At 45.6% G+C, this 15,533-nt stretch overlaps 4 protein-coding genes across 4 annotated transcripts; 2 read left to right on the forward strand and 2 right to left on the reverse strand.

The window, feature by feature from the left end:
• Positions 1–493: 493 nt before the first annotated feature.
• On the reverse strand, positions 494–4,120 carry LOC117857621 (protein disulfide isomerase-like 1-2). The gene is made up of 11 exons (XM_034740385.2): positions 3,798–4,120; positions 3,584–3,614; positions 3,177–3,464; positions 2,894–3,082; positions 2,606–2,731; positions 2,192–2,329; positions 1,994–2,110; positions 1,724–1,841; positions 1,470–1,582; positions 842–1,092; positions 494–728 (listed from the first exon to the last, which is right to left on the reverse strand). The coding sequence occupies exons 1-10, from the start codon at positions 4,031–4,033 to the stop codon at positions 847–849; spliced, it is 1,602 nt and encodes a 533-aa protein (XP_034596276.1). The 5' UTR covers positions 4,034–4,120; the 3' UTR covers positions 494–728; positions 842–846.
• A 620-nt stretch (positions 4,121–4,740) lies between these two features.
• Positions 4,741–8,335, reverse strand: LOC117857630 (GPN-loop GTPase QQT1). Its single transcript, XM_072293435.1, has 10 exons — positions 8,069–8,335; positions 7,710–7,754; positions 7,509–7,588; positions 7,340–7,414; positions 6,852–6,955; positions 6,612–6,768; positions 6,397–6,484; positions 5,817–5,889; positions 5,608–5,739; positions 4,741–5,130 (listed from the first exon to the last, which is right to left on the reverse strand). The coding sequence occupies exons 1-10, from the start codon at positions 8,158–8,160 to the stop codon at positions 5,062–5,064; spliced, it is 915 nt and encodes a 304-aa protein (XP_072149536.1). The 5' UTR covers positions 8,161–8,335; the 3' UTR covers positions 4,741–5,061.
• Positions 8,336–8,348: 13 nt separating this feature from the next.
• Positions 8,349–10,797, forward strand: LOC117857613 (pentatricopeptide repeat-containing protein At2g13600). Its single transcript, XM_034740374.2, has one exon. The coding sequence runs from the start codon at positions 8,484–8,486 to the stop codon at positions 10,275–10,277; it is 1,794 nt and encodes a 597-aa protein (XP_034596265.1). The 5' UTR covers positions 8,349–8,483; the 3' UTR covers positions 10,278–10,797.
• Positions 10,798–14,329: 3,532 nt separating this feature from the next.
• Positions 14,330–15,533, forward strand: LOC117857634 (NAC domain-containing protein 104). The gene is made up of 3 exons (XM_034740412.2): positions 14,330–14,638; positions 14,709–15,013; positions 15,110–15,533. The coding sequence occupies exons 1-3, from the start codon at positions 14,479–14,481 to the stop codon at positions 15,257–15,259; spliced, it is 615 nt and encodes a 204-aa protein (XP_034596303.1). The 5' UTR covers positions 14,330–14,478; the 3' UTR covers positions 15,260–15,533.

Consider the following 15,533-nt stretch of genomic DNA (forward strand, 5'->3'; position numbering starts at 1 on the left):
GAATATACCAGGTATTATTAGGTTTCTTTTAAAGAAAATATTCACAAATCTTTTCAACATAGTAGAAAAGGACAGGTTTCTTTTAAGTCCGGAGCAGTTCTGTTTTAAAATTATGTTAAGATTTTTCACCTGCGTATCATATAACCCATTTTGTGAAGATATTTTGTCCGTGCAAAAGAAAAGACTGGTTGAGTTGTCCTTTAGGCCAAAATCTCACGGGCGTCTCCATGTCCTGCTTGTCAAGAACTCAAGATACGAGCAAGGGGTGGACCTGAGCATCTCATTTACATAGGTGAACTGAGCGTTTATTTCCCGCCTTCCCAGGCGTGTTCAGAGGCACATCATGCCATACTGACCAGAGGAGTCAAACACGATACAAGTGTAGCTGAGACCCCTTTACTGGTCCAGCGAAATGTAGTATCGGTATTTTCTTAACAAACGAACTCACGCGTAGAATTTCTAATGAATTTCGAGTTTGATCACAGAGGCAGACTTAAATGTCAATCTGACTACATAAATCAGACTTCGATGTAATGTGCTGATGCTACAACAACAAAATTTTAGCAAAAGATACAAAAGGCCAGTGAGTAGATCTTGTTGTCCTGCAAGCCTGAAAACTTGAAGACAGAATTACTGAACTGTGTCCTGAAACTGTCTAGCGTGGCTTGTTACTTAAGACGCCTGCTCAAACTTTGAATGGCAACAAGTATTCTATGCTCATCGGTCTCCTACAAAACCATATGCATTTTAATTTTTAGGCTTCGAATAATCATGTGCCGATCAAAGAACAGCGAAATGCGGGGGCTTTTCGTCGAGACATAGGATCTCGATCTATACTCACCTTGATCACAGTTCATCTTTAACAGACTCTGATGCTGGTTCTTGCTCCTTCATGGCATCATTCTCAGCTGCATCATCCTCTACAGCAGATTCACCAGGTTTGGAGCCCTTGTTCTTCTTGATGAAATCGATGATCTCCTCAGCAGTTCTTCCACGTTCATATGATAGGAGGTTTCCAGCAGATGAGTAGAAATACATGGTTGGGTAGCCCTCGACTGCGAAATCTGGTGGTATGTCATTGGTGGTAGCATCCTGCAAAGCCAAAAGGAATTGCGGTGGATGAACATACTTTTTTTTGCTAAACGAAACATTGTGTTAACCTGGGACTTGGACACGGCACGAATTCAACATATGCCCGAATGGTCCTGTGACGTTCAGCAGTTTTGTCTAAGATTCTGGACGCAAATGAAATATAAGCATTATAATTCACTTGACTTCATTTTCAATCATATATCCTCTTATAATTTATTAGCACTGAGATTCTTATTATCCTACAACCGCCTGGCAGGAATGGTTGCAGAAGATGCACTATATAAAGTATGCATAAAAGCATGTTGATCGTGAAGATATCAAATGGGAAGTGAAGCAATGAAGAAAAATGATTCAATCAGGATCCTATTGTACATTACCATCTTTGCAATGATCACATCTTCATCATTCTGCAACGAAATTGCAACTTCGTCCAAGATTGGGGCCAGCTTCTGGCAATGGCCACACCACGGTGCATAAATCTCAAGAAGCACTACGACAAATATCAGTTATTCATAACCAACTCATGAATTCTTAAAATTGCAATGGCAACAAAATAAGCATCAAGCATCTAGTAAAAGACTTTATATGTAAATCAAAACTTAAGCAACAAATCATAGTGTAAAGAACAAACCATTTTTGCCAGAGTTGAAAACCACATCATTAAGATTATCAGCGACAACAACCTTAACAGGTTGGTCGTTGACCACTGGAATAGGATCTGACTTAACATGTGGTAATAAGGTGCCATCCTACATGAACAAAACCCAAAGTCAGGCTAAGATAAACTGCAAATAGGTTGATGGAGATTGACTTCAGGCTGATACAAGAGAACTCAAAATGAATGTGAACATGGTAAACTGCAGATAAGGGATGTGGTACAAATGGCAAGCAGGTCTCTTACTGTGTAATCTTTCAACCAAGGTAAGATTTGATCAGGCTCCACAGTTGGTTTGATAAATTTTGCAGTGGATTCTTGTATGAAGAGGAGGGGCACTTCACTTTCTTTGAGCCCAAAATACTGCAGGGTTTGCACCAGAGAGTGATAAGAACTACAAAGTCAAAACTCAAAAAGGGCAAAATAGCTCAAGTTTCTAAAGACCTGGAAAGCACCCTGTGCGTCAGTAACATCACCGATCAGAAAACTTATGTTCTTCACATCATATTGCTTTGCAGCTTCATAAAACTGACTCTTAAAGGCATCAATCCTGTCATCATCGAAGCTCAGGAAAAGCATTGCCTGTTTGACAAGATACAGAGGGCAGTTCATGAGACAATTGAAATAAAGGGTATGAATGAATGTGCTAATATGTAGAACTGCAGAAGCACACTAAAACATGATAGGTCCTAGAAGTAACAGATACCATATATTTTACAAGTACAGAGACCATCAAGACCCAAATAACATGTTAAGGGACCAAATCTGGATAGACAGGGCAAACAGTCAAGAAAGAGCCATGTTGTGTAATGCTGTCTGACATAAAAGTGGGATTGCTTTTGTGAAGAATTAACTTACTTTGGTACCATCATTCTCAAAGTATTTGAGGAGATATTTGTGGTTAGTTGGATTAGTGTCAAAGTTAACTACAGTTGGGAAACCAGAAACTTCGATAAACTTTTGTAGCGCATCTTTGTCAAAATCCTGCAAATAAGAAAAAGGGATCATGTGTTAGCAGAAGACAAAATACCATAGCCTTTTCCAAATAAATCAGCATCTGATGCACACAGGCCCTGATCATTGCACAGAGTCGTAAATTTTTAACAGTAACCACCAATGTATCAAACTTGCAGCATCAAACTATACCTGGGAATCAGCAAAGAGGTCATCGAATGGTTTAAAAAGCCGAACAACAGGCCCTTTGACAGCCTTGTCACCTTGCGGAAGAATACTGGCATCCAATGTGTGGAGGAAGTCATAGTCATTTCTCATTTTCTCTGCCACGGCCATGAAATTCTCGTACTCACTACCACCAAACGCAGGGAAAACTCCAACCTGAAACATATTTCAGGGCATTCATAAATTCCAATTTCCCTCCTGAGACAGCACCTGTTGCATATTGCAGAACAGCAGCAGTACTTGTACTTACAATGGCCACACCCTTGTCACCGATCAGTTTTGTGGCATCCTCCACCGACTTGATCTCGACAGACGCTGGGCCGACCTGTTTCTTCAGGTACTCCACTATGCCATCCGCGTCCCTGGGGCCATTGTACTCCTGCACACTGTCCCCTTGGTTCCTCAAGATCATGATGGTGGGGAACCCCTGCACGTCGTACTTGCCGCTGAGATCCTTGTTCTTCTTGTCGTTCGCGTCAACCTTGGCAAGCACGATTGGTGGGTCATGTTTGCTCAGGATGGACGCGGCCTTCTCGTACTGCAACATGACACGAGCAAGTTCGTTCGTGAACAACACGAGTGTTACAATCTGCTGAAGAACTGCAATCATGGTCCAGGAGTATTACAGAGGATTTATTGTGGTAAAGAAAGAATTACCTCTGGAGCTAGTTGCTTGCAATGGCCACACCTGTAGGTAACAGAGATCGACGGTCACCACACCACCAGGCAATAAGTTGAAACTTTTGAGGTCAACGCGAGGCCAAATTGGAGTAAATGCAATGTGTGAAGCTACGCGTTTAGCTTAAGCTGAATAGCCAGGCTTTTCTCAAGCATTTCCGACGCAGCGGAGGTGAGCGAGAGGGATTAGTACCAGGGGGCGTAGAACTCGACGACGACGAACTGGTGCTCCGCCACCACCTCCGAGAAGTTGCCGGCGTCCAGCGTCAGCACCGCCTCCTCCTCCGCGCGGGCTGTCGACGACGACAGCAGCAGCAGCGCCGCGAGGAAGGCGAAGGGGAGTCGCAAGGAGGTCGCCATTGCTGCGACTGTTTGGTGTAGAGGCAACCCGAGACGAGATCGTCTCGAGGTCGACGAGGAGGTCGGCATTTAATGAGGGGCGGGGTCGAACTCAGAAACGCGGGCTCGTGCCGGCGAGTGGAGTGGAGCTGCGGGAATGTGGCTTCCCGGACGGTCATGTCCATGACTCCACGTGGATTCTTGACCTTTTTTCCATTTTAGAAGCTGGCTGTGGTCTGTGGATTAGCTGAGCTGACATGTTCTACTGACAACTTTGCTATTCAAATTGTTAAGCACTTGCTGAAGAATCTGAGATCGGATCAGGACAAACTAAACAACTACCTTACCCCCTCCGTTCCCCTAGCCCCTCCGCTTCAAATTGTAGGTCGCTTTGTCTTTTTAGATCCATAGATATTTGTAGAGCTATTCAAATTGTTAGCACTTGCTGAAGAATTTGAGATTGGATCAGGACAAACTAAACAACTAACTTGTACCCCCTCTAAATTGTAAGTTGTTTTGATTTTTTTAGTTTATAGATACTTGTAGATGCATGTAAACATATATAAATTAGAAAAGCCAAAACAACCTACAATTTGTAATGGAGGAAGTAATATCTATAAATCTAGAAAACTCAAAACAAATATAATTTGGGACAGAGGGAGTACCAGTTAGCCCATAAGTTGAAACAAAGACAAATCCATATGATTGGTAGGTCTACTGTATCTTTATACTCCCCCAAAATATACCCCCTATGACAGAGCAACACTCTTGTTAGTTACAAAGGCAAGAGTGCAAGGTTAACTGAAATTTTGTACACTTTGTCGTGTAAACCATGAAATCAACAGAGAACAGCACTGCCTTCCTCGCAAAAAGAAACATTTCTCCAGTGCCCAGATCGCTTCATTGGGAGTACATTTCATCCCAGGTGTTTCGTATTCGTTCCAGAAGGTAATGACAGCATGCTACAACACATCAGGCAACTAGCTTCAGAAAACATCTACAGCTAAGCTACATAGGTTCAGGCAAATCCACATTTCTCTAGCAACCAAAGTTCTGGACATGCCACGCTGACATGTTTCACCCGTTGTGCTACAAAAGTGGGGACGCCACTGCCAGCCTCATTGCATCCTGCTTGTCTGTTGCACGAACTCATCATCTTTCATGTATTTCTCCTGAACTTCTGCTGTTGTATCCACACGTCAAGGAAAAAAAAAAGGGAATTTGCAAGTGCATGGACAGATAATGATGTACTACAGAGCATTTTGCAACCAAGTGCAGCAGCACTTAAACACTAAACTTTTTATTCTTTTATTTCAAATCTTGGGTGTAACTGTTAGTAGGGAGCATATTCCTACATACGTAACAGAGGAATACTACTGAAGTAAATATAACTAACCAGATTTCACAAAACAACACAGGCTAGCTGACTATTTCGTGTGGTTTGACTTGTGATCCTGTTACCACATGCTTGCCACAAAATTTAATGGCATGCAGTGACATGATCCGCAACGGAAGTCTAATGATTATTCCATATGGTCTTATACCAGTGTGTGCAAGAGATAAGCAGTTTAATAATGTGCTTCTAGACCATTGAACATAGCATAGAAACTAAAGGCAATAAAAGACTTGTTTGAGAAGATTATTGAAAGAACAAGTAAAGGATATCTGTAGTAGTCCCAATCAAGAGGCGCTGCCGCAATTTTGCTGAATTCAACAGCACTACTGTCAATAGAAGAAAATATATAACCATTGCTCTTGTCAATCAACTTCACAAGATTGCCAACACTTTCCTTGTCCTAGAGGCCAAAAATACTTGTAAGAGCTGAGGCAATGAGAACCTGGATTGAAATAACCTAATCTTTCAAATACAGACCTGGATGTCCAAAGTTGAAAAATTGACTAAACCAAAATCGTCAATAACATCACAGAGCTCCTTAGTCAGTTTCCTGTAAGCAGGTTCACCCAAAAAGATTATAAATGAGAAAGTGTAAATGTGCTGTGTTGACATCAGATAATAGAAATATTAGCATAAGACCAACAACGTTAGCATGTCTTTCTGTGATTTATTTACTGGTCACAGAATCTGAAGCTCATATCAGTGGACAAGAACTATACCCATACTGAAGAATGATCTACTAGAAAACCTAGATATGTTGAAACAGTACACATATCCTGAACCCAATTTCAGTTTGCCACCTTTGTTTTAGAGCTCATACAAAACTTAGACATCATGCTGCACAGGGTGACAACAAGATTTTTATGCAGGTGCATTATACTGCATCTATTCACAAGCGAAGAACTAGAAAGTAAGCATTGCATTGTTTCGGTATCTGATCGAGGACATTGAAGATGTCTGAATGATTTGTATAAACTTTATCAAGTCTAAACTTTCAGTAGATACAACTTTCGGTATCTGATGCAGTAAATTAAGCATTTACAGTTCTGAAATTCACCTGTACTTGGCAGAACGAGGATCCTGCTCAAGATGGTGTTGCAGATAAGAAAGATCTTGGACATCAGTGTAGAAGTCAAGATTGAATGCTGCCAATCAGGAAGATGAATAAAATACAACAGCAAAGAGGTTTAATCAACTAAAAGATGATGCAGATATCAAATTCCACAAGCAGAAACAAATCCTCAAATGCTTGGAAGATGGAATGCATAATACCTAAATTTCCATAGTTCTCAATGAGGTCAATCTTTGACAAGACATTGATGTGTGGCAATTCCAAGTGTAGCATTGTTGACAGTGAAAGAAGTAAAGCACTCACATACTTCCCAGGATCACAACATAAATGGGCATCAATGAGGTGCACAGCAGTCAGCTGCAGAACACAGTAAAGAAAGATTGAACAATCTAGTTCATTAGCATTAAGGTATTCTGGACAGATCGAAAACAAGTGTATACCCTCAAGTTTAGCTTTTTGATGAGTTTATTGATAACACTTCTTGCATTTGAGTGAAGGAAGAAAAGTTCAACTTGTCCCGGAAAATCAAATAACAGATAGTGATCTGCAGAAATGTTAAGATTTGCAAATCAATAAGGGCCAAAAAAGTACAATTTGAGCAGCATGAGTGTTTACTGAGTTCAATGCTCATCTACTATGAGTCTATAACTGTCAACATTAAGAAATAGCTCAATAGACAGAAGAAATAATTTGTAAAAGAACTGAGGTGCAATCGCCAGAATAACATTATACATTTCTATAAAATTCTAACTCTGATTGGATCATTAGCCTATTAGGATCATAAAGCCCTATGTAAATAACAAGTCTATGGAGATTAGATATTCACAAGTTTTTCCATCAGAATGCTTGGCGCTTTTGGGATACATTCTTAGGGATATTGCCGCTAACCATAGAATTTTATTGATGCAGATAGATATTCTGTACTCACCTTCAATAAGAGGCTGCAATTTTTGCTCAAGCCAGTCAATATTCTTCTCCAAGTAATCCATGCAATAAACAAGCCCTAGCGTAGATATTAGCATTATAAGCAACCATATCATTATGAACAAATTTTGACATGCTTGATCGTTGAACAAAACTAGCGGGCTAGGAGCAACCTCCATTTGGGCCAAGCGAATGCTCAGCCATGACATCACTGAGTTTTATCAGGTCCTCAATGTTTACAGCACATTCATATCTAGTTAGCACTGTCAAGGCACATTTCAATTGTAACTGCAGGTAGCGCACCAAGGCATAATTTGACAAGAGAAGTGATTATACGGAAAGGTGGATTTTAGAGCTCAAAGAGCAGAGGATACGGCAATGCATCATTGGCAGGGTCAAGATTCACAACTGCAACTTTCCTGCAACAGAAGCAAGGGAGCACATGAACAAAACAATCCATGTAAGCAAATAACTTGGCTTCCTTTTCCCCGACTTTTACCCCAATGGCGCAATCAAACTCTCTGCGCAACTTATAGCACCAGCAATCTATGTTACTATGGTACTACTACAAATACTCAACACTCGCAATCTAGTTCAGCACAAGAGGCCAGAGGGTACGAATTGAATCACACGGCAGGTCACTGAACAGCAAGGCAAGGTCGAGCACGTTCCACTTCGCTGGAGAATCTTGCAAGGAGCCGAGCATGCACTAGTGAGGAGCGAAGCGGCATACCTTCCGAGGAGGGAGAGGAACTGCGACATGCCGTTGCAGTAGGTAGTCTTGCCAGAGCCCGGCGGGCCGATCACCACCTGCCCGAACACCATCCCCGAGGCCTCCTCCGCTCCAACCACGACTTCAACTCTTGATACTCACTAATCTACCAAAAGCCGCGGCGCGGGGCAGGGTAGGGTTTTCGCCGGAGATGGCCGCGGCGCCGCCGCCGGTGAGTCAAGCAGAGAGTTCTGGAACCGCAAAGGCGAGAAACAGACAGAGGCTTGTTGGGTGGTTCGGCTTCACTTTAATCCCACTTGGCCCATCAAGGTAAAGCCCGCTACAACACACGGCCCAGTAAAGCAGCTTTAGTTTACGGGCCATACGGGCCAGCCTGATCGTTGTCGCCGTTGCTGCTCGTCGCCGCCGGAAACGCATGCGCCGTCATCTCCCAACAATCGCCATCCTCCCGCCGCGATGCGCCCCCGCGCCTCCTTCCGCGGCCGCGGCCGGCATCGCCGTCCCGGAGGTGCTGTCCCTCCTGGAGCGGGCCATCTCCGGGGGGGACGTGCTCCGCCTCGGCCGCGCCGCGCACGCGCTCCTCGTCAAGACGGCGCTCACCAGCCACACCCTCCTATCCAACCGCCTTGTCGCGCTCTACTCCCTGCTCCCGTCCCCGGACGCCGCGATCGCCGCCTTTCACGACATCCCGCACAAGAACCCGCACTCCTACAACACGCTACTCGCCACGCTGTCGCGCAGACCGGGCACCCTCCCCGACGCCCTCCACCTGTTCGATGCAATGCCGGCCGACGCACGCAACCTTGTCTCCTACAACACCGTCTTATCGTCGCTCGCGCACCACAGCAGGCAGGAAGAGGCTCTCCGCTTGGTTGCCCGGCTCGCCAGGGACAGGTTCTTGGGGCCAGGGTTGGCCATCGACCGCTTCACGGTGGTCAGCATGGCGACTGCGTGCGCGGGAATCGGAGCTGAGAGGCCGCTACGGGAGATGCACGGCGCGGTGCTGGTGTCGGGTATGGAGATGACCATCATCATGGCCAACTCCATGGTGAACGCCTACAGCAAAGCTGGAAGGGTGGAGGATGCGAGGCGGGTGTTTGATCAGGTCAGCGTCCGGGACAAAATCACTTGGACATCGATGATCTCTGGGTACTGCCAAGCGAAGATGCTTGATAAGGCAGTGCAGGTGTTTGATATGATGCCGGATAATGATAGGGTTGCATGGACAGCATTAATATCTGGGCATGAGCAGAATGGAGAGGAGGATGCCGCTCTTGAGCTGTTCGAACGGATGTTGGCCGAGGGGGTATGGCCAACGCCTTTCTCCTTGGTGTCAGCTTTGGGTGCATGTGCCAAACTTGGGCTTGTCACACGGGGGAAGGAATTGCACTGCTACATCTTGCGCCAAAGCATCGGCACAGACCCTTTCAACATCTTCATCTACAATGCGCTCCTTGACATGTACTGCAAGTGTGGTGACATGATGGCGGCTATGGCACTGTTTCACCGGATGCCTGAGAAGGACTACATCTCTTGGAACTCGATGGTTACCGGGTTCTCACATAATGGTTTGGGAAAGCAGTCGCTTGACACATTTGAGGAGATGTTGGTAGCTGGAGTTCAGCCAACCCATGTCACTTTTCTTGCTGTCCTCACGGCCTGCAGCCATTCTGGTCTAGTTTCTGATGGACGCCTCGTTCTTGAATCAATGGAGGACCATGGTCTTGAACCTAGGGCAGAACACTATGCTGCCTACATAGACGCTCTTGGTCGGAATTGCCAGCTGGAAGAAGCAACTGAGTTCATCAAAGATTTGCCATCCAGGATTGGTCCTGGTACAGCTGGGTCCTGGGGAGCTCTCCTAGGTGCATGTCGTATTCATGGAAATATCGAGCTTGCAGAGGAAGTGGCAGAGTTCCTCTTCCGGTTAGAGCCTGGGAACAGTGGTCGGTATGTCATGCTGTCAAACATCTATGCCGCGGCAGGACAGTGGGATGATGCACGTCGAGTCAGGGGACTCATGAAGGAGAAGGGCCTTAGGAAGGATCAGGCTTACAGTTGGATCGAAGTGCGGAGTGCAAAGCACGTATTCGTTGCTGAGGACATGTCTCATCGTGAGGCAGATGAGATATATGAGATGTTGGGCAAGCTTCTCGACCATATGTGCATAGCAGGGGATCCTACTGAACACCAGCTTGATTTGTGTTGAGAGAAACTGCCCATGTATAAAAAAGCATTGCTCCTGAATATTCAGGACAATCACTCTGGTATGGCCACTCTAAAGCGAGGTCCACTGATTTGCCATCGGTGTCCTCATTCCTTGCCAAGTAAAGTATTAAGCCTTGTGATGCTGCAAAACAGCTCCAGCGTCCAGGGCTTCAGTTGTTGCAGAAGCACAAATGCTCCACAAGGTTTACCTAGAGAATCAACTCCAGTGAATTCAATGCTCCAAGTGCTGTACCATGGCATAATCTGTCAGGCTTCAACCACATCAAAACCTACAAGAGTTTGACTCATTCAGTTTTAGTTCTATGTTAACTTCAGAATCAAATATTCCTGTGCACCATACCATCAGCTGATCTTTCTTTTTTACCATTGACTGATTCTTCAGAACGGTGATAAATGTTAGAAGGTTAATAGAGATTCTGATTTGGTGTAGTTTGTAACTCTAGGTATCTTTTGGACAACTGATCACGTTCTTGTCCAAATTAAGGGCAATGATTCTAAAATATTCAGCATCCGGATCTCACACGAATGGTTCACTGGATGCATAATTCGGCCTAGAGTTCATGTCATTGCGAATTGTGAAGAACCAACACTTGCTCGTCAGGAATAACGGCAGATGCTTTTTATGTGACGATGTTTGCTGGGCAGTAAATTTTTGGGCTGTGGTTGAAGAGTTTGCGTTGCTTCAATACATTTAGGTCACGAATTCAGACCCTCTCTCAAACTAGAGGCCGTTCATGTTGGAAACTCGGGTCGGGAGGCTGGAGCTGGAAATCGAAGAATCTGTCGGGCCCGACGCAAAGTTCCCACTTCCTTGCTGGCGGCCCTCAAACCTTGATCGAGCGGTGAATGTGACTGCTTGCAGCAGCGCCAGAGAATATTACACAGTGGGGGCACCGTCTCCAAAACAAAGCACATAAACACAGCAATTGGACAAACACATCGAGCGATGGCTGTTGTTGGGCGACACTGTGCTAGCTGTGTTGACAGAAGCATATGCATCCACATTCCATGGCCAAGCTGAAGGTAACCAGATCACCATCATTACACAAAGCAGAGTACTTTTGTAACACGGGTAGTACATATAGAATCATAGAGCTTTCAACAATTAAGACGAAGAAAGCAGACAGGAAAAAAAAACAGTTACCTTTTTACCTGTAATAAAAGATGAAAAGAAATGAATGAAACAATGAGGAGGAGCAATCGTCACGGGTGATGTAGACATGCAGTAACAACCCACATGAACACACGAGGAGCAAAAAGGCGGGGGACGTGGCCAATCTCTCGGCTGACCTTGCGCCCATTCACTCCCCACCACTGACCCTCCATCCATCAGGCAACCGCCAATCGCTCGTTTCGCCCAGGCAGAGGCTCGCTGCAGGCAGGCGACACCGACGCCACCAAACCAACCGAGCTGCGGCTCCTGCTCGCCCTCGCGCCTGACACCGAAGCGATAGCGCGAGCCGGGGGCCGCAGGGAAGTGGGCGACCCACCCAGCACTCCATGGCAACAGGAGAGGGACGAATCATTCGTTGCATTCGCCTCGCTTCTCTGCTGTGCGCGGCGCCTGCGGCCAGCAACCACAGCACCAGCCGCGCCCGTCACTTCTTCCCTTATCCCGCGAGGCAGAACGTGCAGGCATCGGCGAGACCATGAGCGGCTGCAGGCATCTTGCTGAAACGAATGGGTGGATGAAGCCTTGTGCCGAGCAGAATGTGTCGATGCCGCTAATTCCCATGCATGTGTCAGGGTGCCCGCACGCTCACCCGGCGAGGTGCTTCTTGCAGGCGCAGAGATGGAATGAACCCAATTACCCAACACAATCCCTGCAGAGGCAGAGCAAGAAAGTTTTTTCAACCAAGTAAATGCTGAAACCATAGAGGACTGGACTGGAGGGGCTAATTCCTCAATGATTTGATGGCTTGCATGCAGCTCCTGCAAAGGTTTGCGCAAGGTTTTTAATTGACACGTTCCGGATCATGCCAGCGCATTCATCAAATGCTGCAATTTTACAGACTTCTCCTCCGATCCCTTTGACGGCTGCTACTGAAGGCTGGAATAGGGATTTGCCACCCTGCATTCTGTAAAACTCGACAACATGACCAATGATAACACGAGATAGGCATCTTCAGACTTGCAGAACAAAATAGCATGAGTTCTATGCTGATGCATGAGCTGGTACATCTCACCTCGATCAGCACCATGCACGCCGCATCCACCAGACATCTTCAGAGCTGCAAAGCACACCCTGCGCGTGGGCATCCGGCCATCCACGCACGTTCCAAGGATCCGACCTTGCAATGTGGTGGACACTAGATTGAACGCAGAACTGCGTCATGGGTACGTCACCGTGCGGATGGCGCCAAAGAAGCCCCTCCACCGCATGACAGATGGGCCCCTCTCTTGTCCAGGGATTAGGTTGCCTCCCTCACGTGTACTATACCGGCATGAATCCGGTGGTGGACTCGAGCCTAATCTTTTCTCCCTTTCATGGCCTGCCATAAAGAAGCAGAGAGCATGCACGAGGCACACAAAAGGCAAAGGAAAAGCGAGAGGCTGAGGTGCCTGCAGGAAACACTGTGGGGGCAGACGGGGAGTGAGGGGGATGATAGTGCACCATGGAATGGTGGAGCCACATCTTTTTCTGGGAGCTAAGCACAGGGAAGTGGTTAGGGTACTTGCTGGAAGATTCGGTGTCCATGATTCCTCATGAGGATATAAGCTAGCGTCTCGCAGGCCATTAGAGAGGGGTCGTTGCTGATTCTGCATACATTACTCAGGAATGGCCAGGCATGCCCCCCCTTCCATTCTTGCTGCTCCTTCATGCATTTCACGGCTGGAATGGGGAACCCCAGCTTCCACTTCATGAGCCCTTGATCTCTATGGAATGAGCATGCCTACTGCCGAGAGAGGTAGGAGAAGGGTCTTACCACTTGCGGCACAACTTGCTCAAATGAGTCTTATCAACCAATGGTCAGACCGAATCCATTTGACAAGATCTTGTTTGTGCTTGTAACTTGCAATGATGGCAGTGCCTGCAAAAGACTATGATTTAGCCAGTTGATACGAGAAATTATTTGAAATGATTGATGTAGCCCTTTGACGCAGCAACAATGCACGCAGATTAGAAAACAGGAACGACAAAATGTTGCCGGGTTGCTTTGCTTCTTCACCAAGTGATGCTCTTATACTGACTTGCAACTCCACACAACTGTGCAGCCTTGTGGGCGCTATCTATCCATGTATCATAATACCTGTGTGGTCAAGAACCCTGAAGGACCTTTCAAAAAAAAAAAGAACCCTGAAGGAGCATAGCTTGAGAATGGTGACGACTGCATGACATGAGAAAGAGTGCAATCGTCACCCTGCACCAGCAGAGCTTTTCTTTTTCTTTTTTCTTTTTTGAAAATCTGCACCAGCAGTGCTGCAGCATGTACAGACTACCTGTTGAGGTGCCGGTGCTTTATGTAACCATTTATAGCTAGCTCGTCTAACAGCAACCTCATGAGCTTCACCACCAAGTTAGAAAGTTGTGCAACTAATAAGGACGCAAGCTAGGCTACCAAAACGGCAAAGAGATAGCAAAGTGTTAACCTTGTTAACTTTAACTGCAGTAGATTTAATTTACTCTTCTCAGGAGAATACAAGCTAGTGCTGTCACAAGACCTGCAGCAACATGATGCATAACTACTACTGCTACTAGTTCTCTACTTATAATACCGTTATTGGATGACCTTACAAGGATCACAATCATTACTACCTAAGCATTTTTTGAATTCAAACGTCTTGACCTAATAAAAAATTGTTTAGAGTGTAATGATTAATTCAGTTCAAAATCAATATAATTTACATTCTTCTGCACATTGCACAGAAGGGCAGATAGGACTCCATCATGGTCCGACGAATGTCTCCTCATAGTATCATTAGCTCCATCCACGAAATAATAAATGGTGAGAAAGGCGTACCAGGCGTTTCTTTCCTTGTGTTAGCTGCAGCCGTCTCAAAATCCTCTCAACACTCCTTGACTTGCACGTCTCTCCCTCTCTTCACTGAGCTAGCCCACAACCATATGCTTGCTATAAAAGTACCACCCGGTCACTGACTAGCATGAACTACTCCACATTCATCTCGTCCCGTTTCAACCGCTTCGTCCCCATAAACTACAGCGAAATTGCACTGCTAGGATGGGAGGAGCTACTAACCTACCTCCAGGTTTCCACTTCTTCCCCTCAGATGAAGATCTTGTCATCCATTTCCTCCGTCGCAAAGTGGCCAACCTCCCATGCCGCCCTGACATCATTCCAACAGTACTTCTGCATCACTACAATCCGTGGGAACTGAATGGTTTGCATTCTCATCCATTTCTCTATTTTCATGGTAAAAATTGTGCACTTATAACAATTAATACTCCAAGGCACTGCACTGCAAGCTGGAAACCAGTGGTATTTCTTCAGCCATGCAGCACAAAGCAGGACCTCACCAAATGGGTACTGGAACCCTATTGGTGCTGATGAAACAGTAACAAGCAGTGGCTGTATTGTTGGCCTGAAGAAGACACTCATCTTCTGCACCGGAGAACCTTCCAAGGGTTTCAAAACTAACTGGATCATGCATGAGTACCACCTTCAAGATGGAGGATATAATGTCAGCGGTAGCAGCACCTCAAGCAGCTCAAGCTCCAGCAGGAAATCCCAAAGGAAGAGAGTTCACTCAAGCACGGTGAGTAATATAGTATATCCTGTTGCTTCACAGCAGTCAGCTGCTGATATATGTAACAACTGACTGGGGTACAAAACCAATCAATAATCTTTGCAGGAGTCCAACAGCTGGGTGGTATGCAGAGTGTTCGAATCGAGTTGCGGTTCGCAAGTGAGCTTCCATGACGAGGGCACAGAGCTCTCATGCTTAGATGAGGTGTTTTTGTCGCTAGATGACTATGATGAAGTGAGTTTGCCAAATAATTAGAACCCTAGCTAGTAAAGTAGTGCTGATGGTAGTAGGTCCTATGCCTGTCAAGTCATTTAATTAACTGTGATGGTGATATCTACGTAAGTGGTTGCAAGTTGCATTATGTATCATTCAGATGGCCTGATAGGCATCGAACTTAATCCAGTCTATCCAAAATCATTACCATGCAATTAAATATGATGTAAGGGTATAAAAAGCTTGAGCTTGTCTGATAAATGTGACGTGTGATATGTGTGTGAACACAAATCACCTAGCTATGCTCTAAAGATCA

The sequence above is a fragment of the Setaria viridis genome, chromosome 1, assembly GCF_005286985.2.
Source record: "Setaria viridis chromosome 1, Setaria_viridis_v4.0, whole genome shotgun sequence".
NCBI classification, from domain to species: Eukaryota; Viridiplantae; Streptophyta; class Magnoliopsida; order Poales; family Poaceae; genus Setaria; species Setaria viridis.